At 37.1% G+C, this 19,213-nt stretch overlaps 1 protein-coding gene across 1 annotated transcript in view; it reads right to left on the bottom strand.

The window, feature by feature from the left end:
• Positions 1 to 19,213, bottom strand: part of LOC115450566 (inactive dipeptidyl peptidase 10) — a 179,553-nt gene that overhangs the window by 138,693 nt on the left and 21,647 nt on the right. Inside the window, exon 2 of the mRNA XM_037442593.1 lies at positions 12,479 to 12,633. Within this exon, the coding sequence (XP_037298490.1) occupies positions 12,479 to 12,508 (30 nt within the window). The 5' untranslated portion in view covers positions 12,509 to 12,633. The remainder of the gene's footprint in view (positions 1 to 12,478; positions 12,634 to 19,213) is intronic.

Raw genomic sequence — 19,213 nt, 5'->3', positions numbered from 1 at the left:
TAATTGCTTCTTCACGCTCCCCTTGAAGGACCCTAAGTTATAGGAAAGAACACGTATGCTGACAAATCATTCCTCAGCTTGGTGCGGCGGCTTAGTGCGATACCCTAAAAATAAACTATTATTCTCAGCTTTAGTTTTGCAAACAAAACGTTGTCGCGACAGAATGTAATTTTTGGACGTAATTTCGTAGGCATGATAGCAAAATGGAATGTTTGGGCTTAGTATTATAATAGGGTGGTCATGCTGCATCGAAATGGGGATATTTTGACAAATGACGAGACGAGCAAGCCACTTGAATGATGGTATCTGACTACAAATAAAAACGACACCCCGAAGTTTGAATTGCAGTATTGGATTCAGCGTTTTCATCATTGAAAAGCGGCGATAGCTTAGTTGGTTTTGGAACGGACTGAGATGAATTTCCGCAGGTTCAAAACCCAAAGTCACACACCTCTAACTTTTCTAAAAGTTATGTGTGTATTCTTTGTGAATTATCGCTTGCTTTAACGATGAAGGAAACCATCGTGAGGAAACCTGCATACCTGAGAAGTTCTTATAGGAATTTCGAGGGAGTGTGAAGTCTACCAATCCGCACTAGGCCAGCGTGGTGGTCTAAGGCTTAATCCCTCTCAGTAGTAGAGGAGGCCCGCGCCCAGCAGTTGGACGGTATATAACACAGGGCTAATATTATTTTATTGGATTTAGCGCTTTAAGACATAAGATTTTAAGGCTCATAATGCCCAGTGATTACATTTGATTTTGTAATTTATGTCATCCAAACCGAAATCAAATCAATTTATTTTGCATAAAACAATAGTGCTTCGAGTCTATACTGATTGGTGACACAAATCGAAACAGCTGTGCTTTGAGTGTATACTGCTTGGTGACAGACATAGTTATGGCGATGGTATATAATCTGACTTACTGCGACATACATACAATTAAATATAATGTCGATAATAAATTACTTTATTGTTAAATTATATAAAGGCGAATGAAGGCCTAATTGAATTAAGCAATATATAAGTATTATTTTTTAAATATAATAAGCTTCAAATAACTCTGAAAATGTGCTAACTATAATGTATAAAATTGAATGTCGCTTAAATTATATTTTCACATGTCGATAACATATGTTGCCCACATTTTAGTAAATAAAGCATAATCGTATCCATAAAATATACAGCTTATAAAAATGTCTCGACAGTCCAGAAATCAAGTCTCAAGAATATCCCAGAACCAACTTGAACAATGGACACCCCAGCTACTAAGTGTGTTAATGGCATAACGATGTTTGGTGTGACGAGACTGTGGAACTACCAAACACAGCGGGGAGTTTATTCTCAACCGTTCGATATTATGCTTTTAAGGTTTACATTCGCTCGACAAAATTACGAAGCATGGTGGTATTCCATACACACACGTCACTCATCTACGTATCCTATCGATATATCACTCATATTGCAGACTCCGGGCTGATCATCATTTCAGCCCTTGAATCGTTCACTGCTGGACATAGGCCTCCCCACTGAGCGCCACAGGGACCGGTTCTGGGACGCCCTCATCCATCGGACTCCGGCAACCCTCACCAGATCGTCGGTCCATCTCGTGGGGGCCTTCCTACGCTGCGTCTCCCGGGCTGATACTAAGCAGTAAAACCAAACATAACTTTGTCGACCCCTAGATTCGAACCCGGTGCCTACACCTGCCACGATTATAAATGTGTGTTGTTCTGTGTTCCGTTTCTGTGTTTTTCATTTATTTACACACACTCACACCTTAATCCCCGAAGGGGTAGGCAGAGACGAAATAATGAACAGTCGACCAATAGTAACAATTATATGACATTTCAATTTTGGCCGACACAGCGACAATACCTAATAATTCAAGTAAAACTATTTTACGAATTTTATAGCAGTCATTATATTATTATATTATGCTAAGCTGGTTTTGATATTTGGAGAGGATGGATGATAGGAGAATCACAAAGAGGGTTTATAAGGCGAATGTGGATGGAAGAGCCGGTAGGGGTCGACCGCACCGAACCTTCGAATGTCAGATATCTGACATTCTTAGCAAGGACAGGTCAAAAGTGCCCTGAACCGGCGGGAATGCATGAAAAGATTGATGAAGGTGGAGGAAGCGAGAGAAGTATGCCAGAACCGTGCCAAGTAGCAATAATATGAGATAGAGCAATAGCAATAATAATCATTAATACCCAATAAATATATAAGTACATTCCACACATTAGCGAATATGTCGAAGTATTAATCGTAATAAGAATTAGACCCCGCTTTCCGCCACACGTTGCGAACAATTAGCACACTTTTTCGAGATACTAAAGCTTGTAGTCAATGGAAACTATACTCTTTCATTTGAAGCCTCGCTCCGTTTCTATAGAACTGGTATGAAGGCTGTGCTATATTGGAAAGATATATGACGAGCATTTTATTTATTGCTTTAAATGACGAGACGAGCTTGCCGTTCGCCTGATGGTAAGCGATACGACAGCCCACAAACAGTATAAACACCATCCAACACCTTGAATTACAGAGTATTGTTCGGTATTCCACTGCGCTCGCCATCCTGAGACATGAGATGCTAAGTCTTATTATGTACAGTAATTACACTGGCTACAATGCCCTTCAAACTGGAACACAACAGTGACTAAACACTGCTGCTTGGCAGTAGATATAGTCGTTGCGGTGGTACCTACCAAGGAGGACTCTCACATATGAGAGACTTACCACCAGTAAAATATGTCTATACTGCCGTGGTAAATGCGAAAGTTTGTAAAAATGTTTGAATATTTATTAGAAATAAACACAAAAATTGCTGAACGGATTTTGATGAAATTTAACATTAAGATAGATCATGTCTTATGTTAACACTAGCTTTTGCCCGCGGCTCCGCCCGCGTTATAAAGTTTTTCAGGCTAAAGTTTTCCGTTATAAAAGTAGTAGTTTCCCGGGAGCCTATGTTCTTCCCAGGGTCTCAAACTGTCTCCATACCAAATTTCATCTTAATACGTTGGGTAGTTTTTGAGTTTAATACGTTCAGGCAGACAGATGCAGCGGGGGACTTTTGTTTTATAATATATTTTTTAGAACTTTTTAAGTGAAACATTCCCGTCATACATCATTGTTGCATAACTTTAACCGTTTACGCAGAGCAGGCAACGGAAGCTCTCAAAACTCATAATTTTCCCCGTTTTTGCTACATGTTTCATTACTGCTCCGCTCCTATTGGTCATAGCGTGATGATATATAACTTTGAGCACTCCACAAACAAAGGACTATTCAACACAAAAATATTTTTTCAGTTCGAATCGGTAGTTCCTGAGATTAGATATTACTGCTCCGCTCCTATTGGGTATAGCGTGATGATATATAGCCTATAGCACTCCACGAACAAAGGGCTATCCAACGCAAAAAGAATTTTTCAGTTTGGACCGGTAGTTCCTGAGATTAGCCATTACTGCCCCGCTCCTATTGGGTATAGCGTGATGATATATAGCCTATAGCACTCCACGAACAAAAAGCTAACCAACGTAAAAAGAATTTTTCAGTTTGGACCGGTAGTTCCTGAGATTAGCGCGTTCAAACAAACAAACAAACAAACAAACAAACAAACTCTTCAGCTTTATATAATAGTATAGATATAGATATACACATTCATGCCTTTATCCTTAAAGGGTAGGTAGAGTAGTATCCAAAGGGGCAGAAAGAGGCGCAAGAAACGCTCCTACTCCTCACTATATGAGCACCGTTTTATGTGACAAAGATCGAGCTTGTCGCCATACCGGGCAAAAATTCCAGACTCCGGGCTGATACTGAGCAGAAAATCCAACATCGCTTTGCTTGCCCAGGATTCGAAAGACTCAGAGAGGTAGTTACAACGCGCAAGCAAGAGTCATACTACGAACTATACTTAACAGTGGCGAAAGGTGAAATTTTCCAAATGGGAACCCGACACAACACATAGGGACTATGCATAAATACAGTTTGCAAATCGTTCTAATGATAATTAGATTCTACAGAAATTCTACATAAAGGAAGTCAGCAGGAATCGGTATAAACGGACTCTTCGCCACTGGTACTCAGGCTAAATGAATATAAAGACAGAAGGGCATCGATATATATGTACTACGTACTAGATCTGGCGTTCCGAACACTTACTGTGTTCAATTGAAGTGTACTGCAATCCGGTATTGGTTGCTATTTTACTTATATTCTGTTTAAAGCGCTTTAGGACTGCATGTCTATAGTTTGGTTAGACGATTGATGTTTTAGGGCTGCAGCGAACTTTAGTTCCAACTCCAGATTATGAACAAATAGTTTATATGGATACGTGTCTATAGAATATACATAAATGCTAACGGAAAATATTCTCTATACTGTCGTAATAAGACTGGCCTCTATTACGGCTAAATATTTATGTCAGATGTACTCAGAGATAAGTCCCTTCAAAGGCATAAGGCTTCGTGGCTTAACACCCTTTCTCCCGAAGAGCTCGTAGACTTATCCTAATATTTCATCATAAGTAAAGTCACGCATGACGCTGCTCCATTATGCCTTTCTTTTGTACGCTTTGGTTTATTAAAGAAATTCTGTCATTCATATGAAGCAGAAATTGACGTGAGATTTTATTTTTATTGCAGTACTAGATATTGCTCGCGGCTTCACCCGCGTGAAGTGTTTTCCGTGATAATGGTCCCGTTTTATATTTTCCTGGAATAAAATGGAGTCTATATTTTAAGTTAGATCTTTAGCAATATATCGGTGGAAACTGCATTCAATTCTATGCAGTAGTTTTTGCGTGATGCGTGTACAAACATACAGGCTGAGAATAATTCTAACAACTGTTGTTTTGGCTTCTGTTATTCTAATTGAGAACCCTTATATTAGTTGTTCTTCTGTATCTATAACGTACAATCATCGGCCTGAACAATTTTATTATATGGAATGTTTTGTTTATATAATCTTTATTTAATGCTACTAGCACAAATACTATGCGTTCTATAAATTGCATTACAGTTAACTGACATACGACGAGTCCTACTTAGACATACGGAGGTATATATACTACGCGTTGTGCAAATTCTGCTACCGCAACTCAGAATCGACTATCGCAATCTAGTGTGATTATTAGGCATTATTTCCTAACTGTCAATCCATCTCGCAGTTCCAGGAATATTGACGGGATAGCGGTGTAATTGTGCTGTTAAAATAAGAATTAATACCAAATGTCCCAAAAGAGTTGTTAACGAAGATTGGTCCAATTGCTTCTTAGGCAATCATATGACTTAATTTTCTTTTACACAGAAAAAACCGCGAGGTGACACACGGATCACGCTTTCTTTCCCGAAGGAGTAGGCAGAGGTGCAATCAATGAACTCATTTAGCCAAATGTTCTAGCGTATGTGTGTAGACAGTACGAATACAAATAAAATGTTCATTAATTCATGTATTTAAATACGCCAGACTGTTTTCATTAATAATACCTGCACTAAAATCTCTAGTCATTACTTACGTACGTATGAAATAGTTCCAAGCTCGCCAGCGATATTAATTTTAGAAGCAATATTGTGTTTGCAAATAATATATTCAAACGCTTTAGAAACATGTTTCCTAAACATTTAATGTTAGAAATTGTACGGAGTACGATATGGCAAAGAAGTAAACTTTGCAAGTTGAAACAGCTGAGATCTTTCCTGTTTAATTATTTGCGTTTATTCTGGAAAAGTCATGCGCGTAACCATTATACAAAAACAATTATATTGGACATATTTATTTCGTGTAAATTAATATTTTTTAAACAAAATAAAATTTATTGGAAAACCAACAGCTATCATACAAATTAATTACAAAATAAAATAAACAAATGGCCATTTACACGTTTTCACTATTACGTAACATATACGATGTAGAGTTTTCTATAACATTATAAGTAAGAGTAATTAATAATTGTGTATGTCGCCACACTGTCGACCTAAGTTAAGTTACTTCATAAAGAAAGCTAGTCTTAGCAGCCGTCGCACCGTAGTAATTCTTGTATTGAAGGGATCTATGTCAAAGATTTCGCAAATTGTGTTAAAATTTTTGCTTGCACGCACTATGTATGTATTTTCTCTATAATTAAAGACAGCTGATGGAACTTGAACGGAAGGATTAAACCTAATTAATTTACATGGGATTCTAAATGTCACCATGTTCAACAAATAACATTTCTATATATTATATGTCAAAGTTTTTATATATAATATGAATTTAGCTGGCTGATATTGTAAATATCATTGTAGTTTCCATAACGATGGGAAAATAACAAGAACAAAAATGGTGTTTCTGTTATACATTCGATGTAGCGTAAACTCAGCTAATAGTAAATAAACTATCCAGTATTATAAATTCTAAGGGCGTTATTACTTTGCAATATATCCCATTATAATATTGCTTAGCATGAACATTAAACATTGCATAATTTGAATAAGAAAATACATTTTCCCCAATGGATAAGAAAAATATCGTTTACCACGACAAAACTTTTCCTTTTATCCACCAAGTCTTCATAAAGTTAAGGGAGTGATTGTAAACACAGCGCGGCGCGATTTATTTCGGTACGTGCCCAGAGGCGGATTTGCGCAAAGCCTCTTACTCCCGCATGAAGCCCTGGTATTAACTAAAACTATTTTCACCATAGTACGGTAGATTTTTTTTAATAGCTAAAGGTTCTAACTAATTAAATAATTTCCCATAACTCAGCAAAAATATTATATACTTTTCGGCTTTTCAGAAAATCCGTCGCTGTCCAAAATAAAAATTGATCGAATGATGTTTTGTTCATCCTAAGTAATCAAGATTCAGCTCGCGTGGGCGTTCAATCTGTCTGATCTGTTCTCGCGTATTTTTAGACTGTTTACACGATTTTTTCGTAAATATTACGTCATAGAGTTACCGTAAATCACATCTTTCATACCATAATCAATTTGTTATAATACTTCCGTGGACTTTGGATTGTTTTGCTATTTCGACGGGTACATTTTTAGGTTCTAACCAACACCCAAAAAAGGAGGTCCTTATTATATGTATTTGTATGTTTTATCACGCGATAAATCAGGAATTATCCGCATCTTTCGTATGTAGAGTGTCGCAGGAACATTCAAACTCTCACCATACGCATTTTTCTTTTTGTATTCACTTGACGACTACATAGTCTAATCAATAGTTCTTCATTACTATGAAGTCACTAAATACAAACACTACCTCGATGGCACAGTACAGCATGCGGTACGACAACACTCTGAGGTCCTGGGTTCGAATCCTGGGTTGGGCAAAGTGATATTTGGGTTTTTCTGCTTAGTATCAGCCCGCTGAAATTTGTGCCCGATATGATAGGCTTGCCCCCTATCACATCATGGGAAGGAACACACTTTGCGAAAAGTGGTTGCCTTGGTTGCGCCTCTGCATACCTCTTCGGGGATAAATGCGTGATGTTGTGTGTGTACTAAATAATAATAATAATAATAATAATATCAGCCCTGTATTATATACTTGCCCACTGCTGAGCACGGGCCTCCTCTACTACTGAGAGGGGTTAGGCCTTAGTCTACCACGCTGGCCTAGTGCTGATTGGTAGATTTCACACACCTTCGAAATTCCTATAGAGAACTTCTCAGATGTGCTGGTTTCCTCACGATGTTTTCCTTCACCGTTAAAGCGAACGATAAATTCACAAATAATACACACATGATTTTTTAGAAAAGTCAGAGGTGTGTGCCCTTTGGATTTGAACCTGCGTACATTCGTCTTGGCAGTCCGTTCCACACCCAACTAGGCTATCGAAATACAAATACATAATACCTCACCCCCTGTAACTGAACTGGTAAATACTACCCTTTCCCTGAAAAGGGCATTCTGGCAAAAATAATGTCGATGGTCCAATACGCTGTCACAGAAGTCCGAGTTTTATTATAATGTGTAGCGAATACGGCCGCACCATAAACAACAGATACAACTGCCATTTTCATCCGTTCCCTATTCTTATACCAACGTAGTGGGTTGTGTGGTCCCGGTTTAAGCGAGAATATAATAAAAATACATTAAGTCTAGAGATTTTTTTTAGAAACGATGGAAATGTAGGAATATCTATTTATTATTAATGCTATGGATATAGATCGTATTGAGAAAAGCTTAAAATGTATTCTTATTTTAAACCGAGATTGGACCCTTTGCGGACTCATACAACGGTTCAATAAATGCATGTTATAAATTTCTTTCTTTCTATCTTCTTTCTCTCTATTTAAAACGTTTTTTTTAGATCTCGAAAATATCCTTATTAAATCGCACCCTGCTTACATGGTAAAACTTTTCAAAACGGCGTACAATAATATGTTATTTAGTTCATATATAACATATTTTCCTTCGGTGTAATACATGTATAGATATCATGTAAACAATTAAACTTATGTCTTATCATTTAATACTAATATAGGCATTAAGTCTAAACTATCTTTGGCTATTAAAGTCTAACTACCGCGTTCTTCATATTCAATGCTTATTACAATATACACAGAGCCCAAAATCCGTTAACCAGTTTACCCTAAATGCCTTGTAATTCGTGTCCATAATAGCAGATTTAGTTAGCTAACTACGCTCGCTACTTAATCAGCACGAACGGCCTATTTGCCGCCATTAACATAATTTCCGGAGAACACTGATTGGACTCACCTGACGATTACCAAATTGGCAATTATGTCACGCGAAATTATCTAGATTAGTTACCATTAAAGAATCTTTGTGATGCAATAACAAAAAGGACAGATAAACTACTCGTCATATTTGTGGTATACACGTTTTAATTATTTGATTATTTAAACACATATAACGTAGTCAGCCAGAACAATATCTGATCAAGAACATATCTTCCTACCATTTTTTCCCTTGTTTAATTGAACAAATGGTTAACTTTATTTTAGGTGAATTTATACATTCTTTATTAGCATTTATGCTCTTTTTGTTTGTTTAATATTTGGGAAATACACAAAACGATTTCAACTGAACGTAGTCAATTAAATATAAAACAAAATCCAGCAAATTTTCCACCAACAAACTAATACATACTTGAAGAAAATATCGGAAATGAATAGTAATATATTATTGTATATTTATATTTTATACATATTTTTGTGGGTGTCTCTTGGAGCTGAGTACACGCGAAAAATCACATTGATCTGTGGCTACGTCATCTCATTAATAAGCATTAAATCCACCTTTACATCATATATGAATTGCAAATAAATAAAATAATAATACACGTCCACACAGCGACTTGAAACACAGGGCAATCTTGGACAAGGCACCAGTCTCCACAGACATTATGTCGTATTTTATATGTGCTTTTGTAATTGTTTAAGTTGTTGGAGAAATAAACACATATTATTATAAAAAAAAAAGATTTCGTCCTCTTTTTTTGAAGTCGATTAAAAAAAGACAGAAGAATTTAAATAACAAAAATAATAACAAAATCGCTAACACTAGCACCGCACAGTTTCCGCCACATCGCTTCTAGTAATCGTCAGTCTTCGGACGGGAACCAATTAGCTCGGCCGATTTGACGATACATTTGCAAATGTGTTTCCGCCTTTATTTTTAGTAGAGAAACACAAATTGTTCCTTTTAGCTGAACTGGAACATATATTTCAGATTCATTGTGGAATACATTTAGGTAAGGTTATTATTGAAACCCAGTAATGAAGATAGTAGATTAGTAAATAATAAGAGAAGTATAACAGGTTAGATACTTATATATTATTTATCAATGACAAAAATAAACACGAGAAAAGCCACTTCAAGGTTTTTAATAATAGTCCAGTTAAATTAACATTTAAGTTATGAAAAATTCGCATAGAGCTAAAAATTGGTATAGACGTTAAATATGTCATTACCAATAAAATGTCAAAAGTCCCCATCGATCCTACGTGTGATATTTTTTTATTCTAAGTCAAAGGTAAAAAATTACAGTTTTTCCCATTTTTCTCTGAAACCAGAGACATTATCGAAAAATAAGTCAAACAAAAGTTGTAGATCATACAATTCTCTACAACAATTGTGCTAATATTTTTTTGGTACGAATAACCGTTCGCGAGATATCGCGATTTTAAAAGTTCAAAAACTTATTTCCTTATATTTTATGCAAATTTTTCCTATTTTGACAGGAGTATAAGTATTGACAGTAAAGGCAGATATAATATTTATAAATATTTTGTGACAAAAATATTCAAAAGAACCTTAGGGGAGTAGTTGAAAAAAAAACATTTAAGTTCACATTTTGAACAAATAGTTTATATCGACGTTCGTGTCTATAAAATATAGCCCAAAGTTCACAGGTGTATACAAATTAACTGATAAAATGTTGCCAGCTTTCAAAAGTTACCTAATTTAAACAAATTGAGCCAACGCAGTGCCAAATGGCAGGCCAGGCCAACGAGCACTTAATGAACCTTTGGCAGCCTGGCAACATCTGATTCGAATGTTTTAACTTTAATGTACGGAACATTTTGTAATATCACCCTGTATAACCAGTTTGTATTCACATTTTGAATATCTTTATTTGATAATGAACATATAGGGGTGTGTTATTTTATATGTGTAGTATACCTATAGACTGCTTAAAATCTGCTATGCTATATCTTAATATGCTGTATTATATACTGTCCCATAGCTGGGCACGGACCTCCCCTACTGTATTAGGGATAAGGCCTTAGTCCACCACGCTGCCGAATGCGGATTGGTAGACTTCACACACTCTTAAAATTCCTATAGAGAACTTCTTGGGTATGTATATTTCCTCAGGATGTTTTCCTTCACCGTTTGAGCGAGCGATAATTTACAATAAATACAAAAAAAAATTCACATAAATCGAAGGTGTGTGCCCTTGGGATTTGAACCTGCGACTTACTACGTCTCGCCACTCTATTCGTTTTTTTTGCTCTCGCTAGCTTTTTCTAGGATGACAGTCCCTTTATATTTTCCCGAGATAAAATTATTTAACACTCAGGGATAATATAGCTTCCTATTAGTGTAAAAAAATCAAAATCAGTTTAATGGTTCCTGTGATTAGACCGCAATAACGGCTTTAACCGATGCGAGGCCTTACACGAAAGCAAAAAAAAGACGCGAGGACCCGGGCGAAAGCAAAAAAAGACGCGAGGACCCGGGCGAAAGCAAAAAAATACGCGAGGACCCGGGCGAAAGCAAAAAAAGACGCGAGGACCCGGGCGAAAGCAAAAAAATACGCGAGGACCCGGGCGAAAGCAAAAAAAAGATGCGAGGACCCGGGCGAAAGCAAAAAAAATTCGAGGCCCCGGACGAAGCAAAAAAAGGTACCCCGGTTTTTACAGTTTCGGGTATCATAAAAAGGGTCCTCCAAGGCTCCGTGCGAGGCGTCAGACAGTTGCCCGGTTCGCCCCCCACCCCTCTAATATAATACCATATAATAATATCAGCCCTGTATTATATACTTGCCCACTGCTGAGCACGGGCCTCCTCCACTACTGAGAGGGATTAGGCCTTAGTCTACCACGCTAGCCTAGTGCGGATTGGTGAAGGAAAACATCGTGAGGAAACCTGCATACCTGACAAGTTCTCTAAAGGAATTTCGAGGGTGTGTGAAGCGTAGTGGCATCTAATTATAATTAGTATTAGTATAAATATTTTGTGTCGGCTTCCCTTTCGGAAAACATCTAACAAACATTTCAGCTTTCTATAATGATTCAGCTTTATATATTAGTATAGATTTAGAGAGTCCACAATCTTTAAACAACACAAAAGATTCGGTAGTATCGATATGTGAATTATGGCAACCCCTGTCACTATAATTTTCGCGTCGACCGCTATCCACATCAAAACGTAGTTATACGTCCAGATAAAAATATCGGAGTACCCAACTTTTTTCAGTAGCAATATTGTTTCTGTATTTACTTCGTGACCATATTTGAAATGCTTGTTTTAAGAGTTCGTTACCTCAAAAAGAACCCGTATAGGACTTTATTGTCCGTCTGTCTGTCTCTCGAGGCCCTATTTTAGAAAAACGTTGAGGTATCAAAATGAAATTCATATCAAATACTCAGGTCTAAGATTTTTTTCAGATGTAAAAAAATCACTGTGGCCACTATGGCTGCAAAGTCTCCGAAATGTCGGGAGAAAATTATAATATAAAAAACCGCGATAAAATTCGTATAATAGTTTTATTTTAATTGTAGTTAGTTCTGAATAGAAAGAATTTCACACCCGCAAGGGTGCGAATAAAAGCTATTTAATGGTGTACTGGCTAATTGACATAACGTATAATCACGTCAATTAAAAAAATCATTCCGTTTTGTACGTATTTAAACGTTTCCAAACAAAAGAAATTTCTACATTGTGTGGTAAATTAAGGTTCTAAATTCAAAAATTTAAAAAGATTAATTCTATACTATTACCTCATCATCGAACGCGTCGGGATCGGCCATCTTTATTCTTTTCGGCGGGAACTAGGCGCACTAATGTCACTGAGCACAACGCATCGGTCCAATGGATCGTGACGTCACAAACGGGCCGCAACTATTTGCATCTCCACTTTCACTTATGAATTTATCTGAAACAAAAAGATACATTTAGTTTATACACAGACATAGTTTGATCTCTTTATAATAAGTGTCAATATACATGCTGGAGTTCAACTTAAAATGGTCATATCCAGGCAGATTAATAACAAAATTCAGTGCTTTTGTTTGTTAAAGAAACTACAACTATTAGAAATAAACATAATTTAAAATAGCCACTCAGAAATCTTAAAAAAAATTGTATTATATAGCAGGTATATTATATAATATGTTTATTTAAACTATAATTAGAATGGTATCAAGACACTGGCTGGTAGCATATCTTTTTAATTTTGTTCGAATCTCTGCCGGGTCAACGATCCCTCCGAACGTTTGTGTACGTTGCGCAGGTATTGGAGGTAATCTCAATACACAATTCAGATACGAAGTTTGCAATATCCTCAAATTTATGCAAGCCTGGTACCTATAATAAAATTCCTTCGTTACAATACATATTTTGTTTTTTCTAGCACACTATTTATTATTAGACCCCTTCTGAATGTTTGGACTAACCAAATAATAATTATCAATGGTCTTACAGATGCTGATGATGATGATTAGTGATGATGATTCATACCAAAGTGACTACACTCCTGGCGTGCGTGCAGCCTTTACGTGCACAGTGACTTTTTGGTTGCCATTTTAGTTCAGATTTTGAACAAATAGTATGGACGTTCGTGTCTATATAATATACGTCAATGCAGTCCCCCTTCTACCAGAAAAATATCCCATGAGTAATGAGCGAACCCCAGCGGTCCCGCAATGTTTCTTTAAGTCTTTTTAATTAAATTTCTCCACATTTAATCCGCGCGCCTCTTTGCGGCATTAAATTAATTTAGCAACGGTTTGGTACATCTCAACGAGGGCTGTGGGTTTTTTAAATTACGTAACTGCGGCCGCCATTTTGTATTTAGCGATACAAAGGGAACGTTAATTGCGTACAATTTTGTTAAATGATAGTGTTGTCTTAGGACTAATGTGACGTATATGGGAATGGGAACAATTCAAAGGTATATGCGAAAGTGGTGCAAGGAAATTAAAGATTTATGCTCATGAATCAGTGATAGCCTAGTTGGGTGTGGAACGGACTGCCGAGACGAATGTCCGCAGGTTCAAAACCCAGGGGCACACACTTCTGACTTTTCTTAAATGATGTGTGTATTCTTTGTGGATTATCGCTTGCTTTAACGGTGAAGGAAAACATCGTGAGGAAACCTGCGTACCAAAGAAGTTCTTTATAGGAATTTCGAGGGTGTGTGAAGTCTACCAATCCGCACTAGACCAGCGTGGTGGACTAAGACCTAATCCCTCTCAGTAGTAATCCACTTAGTAAAAGGTTCTTATTAATTGGTTAAGTAGTTTTTAAGTTTATTCGAAACTTCCAAAAGATGAAATCGTTTCTTCGCATAATATATAGGTAACTTAGAAGTTGGAACACGGAATAATAGCATTACCAAACAAAAGGGATCTATGGTTTCTATTAAAAATTGCACGAAATGCGATCACGAATAGAATAACATCACATAACTGTCAACGAAAACAGACATAGACAAATATATATTTTTTTTAAATTGTCCATAAATCATGAGTAACCATAATTTTTATTGTGAGCGCTGCCTGCACTAATTACTACATTTTGTAACTATCTTTTGCTCGCTCTCAGTAGTAGAGGAGGCCCGTGCCCAGCAGTGGGCAAGTATATAATACAGGGCTGATATTATTATTATTTTGCTCGCGACTTCGCCCGCGTGAAGTTTTCTGGGATAAAAGTCCCGCTATATATTTTTCCCCGGGATAAAAAGTATCGTTTCCAGGAGAAATAACCTTCCCAGGGTCTTAAACTATTTCAATACCAAATTTCATCAAAATCCGTTCAGAAGATTATGAGAAAATCGATCATATACAGTCAAGCATAAAAGGGGACTTTGTTTTATAATATGTATAGATTGTATGATATTTAAACTACTCTTTCATGTATTTAGTTCGTAACTGGAATACGAGACGAGGTTTTGCTCGTTTTTAAGCACCACAACTGCTCATAATATTCAGAAATACCATTAAAATAAAACAATTGTATCGATTTTTTTTATATTATAATTTTCTTCCCACGTTTCGACTTTGCAGCCTTCATGGTCGCGAGACGGACTGAGGTGTTGGTCGTGCGAAAAGGCAAAGTTACAAATAACTACCTACATTTTAAAATTTAATACAAAATATTAAAAAATGTATTTCAATGTGTCAAATGTATTATACTAAGCAATGCCACCCAAAGCTCTACATTACCATGTATTGTATGCAATTTCGTCAGCCTCAGATATGTATCAAAATATCAATCAACAATTTCTTATAAGTAGTCGTTAAATTCAATATAAAGACATTTAACACGTAGACAGTAGACAAAAGACAGACAAAACCTAAGGGCGCTCTCAAATTTGCCTCGCGTAGCGCTGCTCTGCCTTATGTAACTCGACTAGAAAAATAAAAACGTCGCCAAGTTACGGTAAAAAATAGAATTAATTTTTTATACTGGCACCACTACTTACGAAAAAGTAGAAGTGACAACCCCAAATTAGATTTTTATGTTCCTAGTCAAGCTATAAATATATATAGAAAATACGCACGGTATCCGCGCAGCAATTGACTAATTTGAACGTGCCCTTAGGGAGTGTCATCTGCCCTCTTTTGATTCTTGTCACTCAGCATACTGCCTGCAGCCACTGTCGTTTGCAAACAGGAATTGCAATGGCGGGTGTGAGGGCGGAGCAGTCTCTAATACAAATACTACTACAAATATAAAAGAAACGGTTTCCAAAAATAAATGGGAACATCAATTGCTTTAGACTTTAAAGCAATAGATTTACAGCGTGATTTTGTATGGATTTATGTAATTGGCTTGTCCGAATGATAAATGATAGTGAATGCAATACTTCTGTAAAATCCATTACTTGCAAACAGGCCAAGGAATAAAATAGGTTCATAGACAGTGGCGGCTCCTAAACGACGCGAGGGCCCGGCAAAAGCAAACAAAGGACGTGAGGCACCATGTGAAAGCAAAAAAAACGCGAAGCCCCGGACCTAGTGAAGAAAAAGTTCACCGATTTCGTCGTTATAATTGTAAAAAAAGTCCTCCAAGGCACCACGTGAGGCTGTAAGGCTGAGGCCCCGGTTTGTTGCCAGGTTTGGCTCCCCGTAGGGCCGCCTTTGTCCATAGATACCGACTCTCCCGACAAGATGGTATTCACAAATTTGCGAATACGGTTAGGCACAATGTCAAAAATGTTTGCACGATTTGCAAATATTTGTTTCGTTTGTTTGGTGGAAATATTCACTCTTGCTAACTTTACGTTACATTATATTTATAATGTATAATATTACGCTTCCTTTGACGTTTTAAATCATATCCATTTTGCCATCATATTTTTATGCCGATTACATATTGTAAGTATAAGAACTATTTTCCCGCTATTCGCTCTCAGCTTGAATCGATCGAAACTCAATTCGACGCAATCTCTGTGTTGTTGGCCAACAAATACGTGGTTTTGTACCCAATCTTCACTTCTTGTACGTTTTACTCCTTTTTGTTTCTGTATTCCTAGTACAAATTAGTGGAAGAAAGCTTTAGAATTGTATTGTTTTTTAACGTGACCGGAATTTTCTAGATTACTCGTGCAATATAAAATTATATTTGGACTAAAATCTGAAATATTTTGTATCAAAATGAGTTAAAAATGAATGTGACTATGCTATCTGCCTGCGGACGGTTCAACCAGGCCGTTTTCAGTCCTACGATTTAACTTTCAAAGGATTTCGACAGTCATTATGAGTTCCTAATTCTTAAAAATACTTTCTATCTATTGATTGATTTGCTTTGTAACATTAACAATCTAGACAAAGAAAAATACTAGCCCAAATTGATCACCAAAGGATTAGTGAAAAAATATGTATTTGTTACCAACCCATTGTCCATTGGTTATTGTTACAAAAACCAATGAACGAACCATCGATATATATGTACTACGTACTAGATCTGGCGTTCCATACTCTCATTGTGTTCGACTCAACTGTACTGCAATCCGTACACCTGACTTTAGTCTGATTTCAACATTGACAGCGTGTGGTTAGGTATGGAGTGGTGCTCATAATATAACAACTCGAAAGTGGAAACTTGGATGCGAATAAAAAATATAAGACAAATAAGTAAAATTATTTGATGTTCCAGTGACTAAATAGGTTATAACAGTGACGTTTTGGTTGCTATTTTAGTTCAGATTTTGAACAAATAGTTTATATGGAGGTTCGTTTCTATAGAATATACGTCAATGTACAAACACAATCAACGACTACCCAATAACATAGTAATAGGAGCCTACATTTCCCGCCAGACGGAATTTGAATATTCCACATGTCAGTCCAAAAGTCACGAAATACAAGGCATAACGAGCTATAACATTGTAATGTCCCGGGCCGGTAGGGGGCGCGGGAGGGGCGGAGGGGGGCTGGTAAATTGCATCTTCCGACCGATGTAACGTGCTAACTGCTAGCTAACACTTCATTAGTGACAGTTGACAAGTTTGCGCTAGGTTTAGGGTTGTCTCTGAAATTGGAATGAAAAGAATAATTAAATACAATTTGCTGGTAGTAAGATATATTTTATATTAACCCGGATAGCGACTAGCGTACACAAGGTGTTAAAGCCCGCCATAATGGCTAACAAAGTGTGTCGCGTTCCGGGATGAGCCCGTGTATACCAGGTGCCAACGGGCCGGCATAATTTTGTCGACTGACGAGGACTTTTTTCGAAGGGTTTGAAAATATTCAATTAATATTTGACTGAAAAGCGATAAAAGCCTAGTTGGGTGTGGAGCGGACTGCCGAGACGAGTGTCCGCTGGTTCAAATCTTAAGGGCACACACCACTGACTTTTCTAAAAATTATGTGTGTGTTCTTTGTGAATTATCGCTTGCTTTAACGGTAAAGAACACATCGTAAGGAAACAAGTTCTCTTTAGGAATTTTTAAGGTTTGTGAAGTCTACCAATCCGCACTAGGCCAGCGTGGTGAACTAAGGCTTAATCCCTATCAGTAGTAGAGGAAGCCCGTGCCCAGCAGTGAAACAATATATAACAGGGCTGTTATTATGATGTATCTTTCCTGCGGGAAATCACAGCATGACGGCCGATCCTTTTGGAAGGCATGCTCGGGTCTAACATGTTGAGGGTCCGTTAAGATGCATTACTCTAGTTGTGGTTTATACACCTTGCAAGTACTCTCTTTGTCTGTACTTATGGAGGGAATACAGCTAAAGACAGTTGCAAGATGCAGGGACTGTTGCAAAAAAGACGGGAATAATATTGGGTTTATGGATGGAATTTAGCTGGACNTGTTTGCTAAGCTATTGATTGAGACAACGGCAGACCTGGCAAGTAAAATGTATTGTTATTGATTTATTATAATACTAGCTTCCGCTCGCAGCTTCGCCCGCGTGGATTTCGGACTTCAAAAATGGAGCCGGTCGCGAACGTTCGAGAATGTTCGTTTTACGAAGCTACTCGCTAGGTGATTCGCTAGCGTCTAGGTGCCAAGCAAGCCGCCTGCCTGTGCGTTCGCGACCTTATATATATACAAAAATAATCCTTATAGCATGATTCAGTATTCACGCATGATGGCTTATTATTAGCGTATTTCATGTATAACTTTGGTGTTTCTATACCGATTTCTATGATTCTTTTTTGTGGAATATATAATAATGTTAACTTTTTTTAATTAGGGGATGACTGAGAGTGTTATAAACGTAAGAGTAGACAAATATAATGAGAAAGCTTCGAACTGCTAAGCTATCGGGAGTTACACGTGTTATTGTGAGTCAACCATAAAAGATAGACATATGCTGTCGTGGGATATTTTTTACATAATTTTAAGGAGAACATTTCCGTCATACATGATTTCTGTGTAGCTTTAACCATTAAGGTTGCACACGCGACGGAAGCTTAAAAATGGAGTAACTTCTCCCGTTTTCTCAACATTTCCCTTCACTGCTCTGCTCCTATTAATTGTAGCGTGATGAAAAGTATACTATAACCAGCACAGGAGTATGACAAATAATTGTACCAAGTTTCGTTAAAATCCGTCGAGTAGTTTTTGTTTCTATAACGGTTATACAGACAGACAGACAAACAAAAATTTTACTAATTGCATTTTTGGCATCAGTATCGATCCCTAATCACCCCTGATAGTTATTTTGGAAATATATTTCATGTACAGAATTGACCTCTCTACAGATTTATTATAAGTATAGATTTGAGTGCGTGACAACCCTATCGCCGGATAATACAATACCCATTCCTTGGTGTTTAGTAATTACTGGAGTGTAGTTAGACGTTCCGTCCAATGTTTGTAGGGGCTATTGTTTCGTATGGGGAATTTCATTAGTACGCACTAGCTTCTGAAGTAATTCAGTCTTTACCCACTCTAATGTTATCCTACGGAACTTGGATTAGTTTTAACGACTTGTCCGATGTCCAAAGGACTTTCCAAAGAGCTGTTCTTAGATATGCCCAATGTTTCCCGACTAGAC

This window comes from Manduca sexta, chromosome 4 (assembly GCF_014839805.1).
Source record: "Manduca sexta isolate Smith_Timp_Sample1 chromosome 4, JHU_Msex_v1.0, whole genome shotgun sequence".
In the NCBI taxonomy this organism is placed as follows: Eukaryota; Metazoa; Arthropoda; class Insecta; order Lepidoptera; family Sphingidae; genus Manduca; species Manduca sexta.
This window is presented reverse-complemented; position numbering and strand designations above follow the sequence as displayed.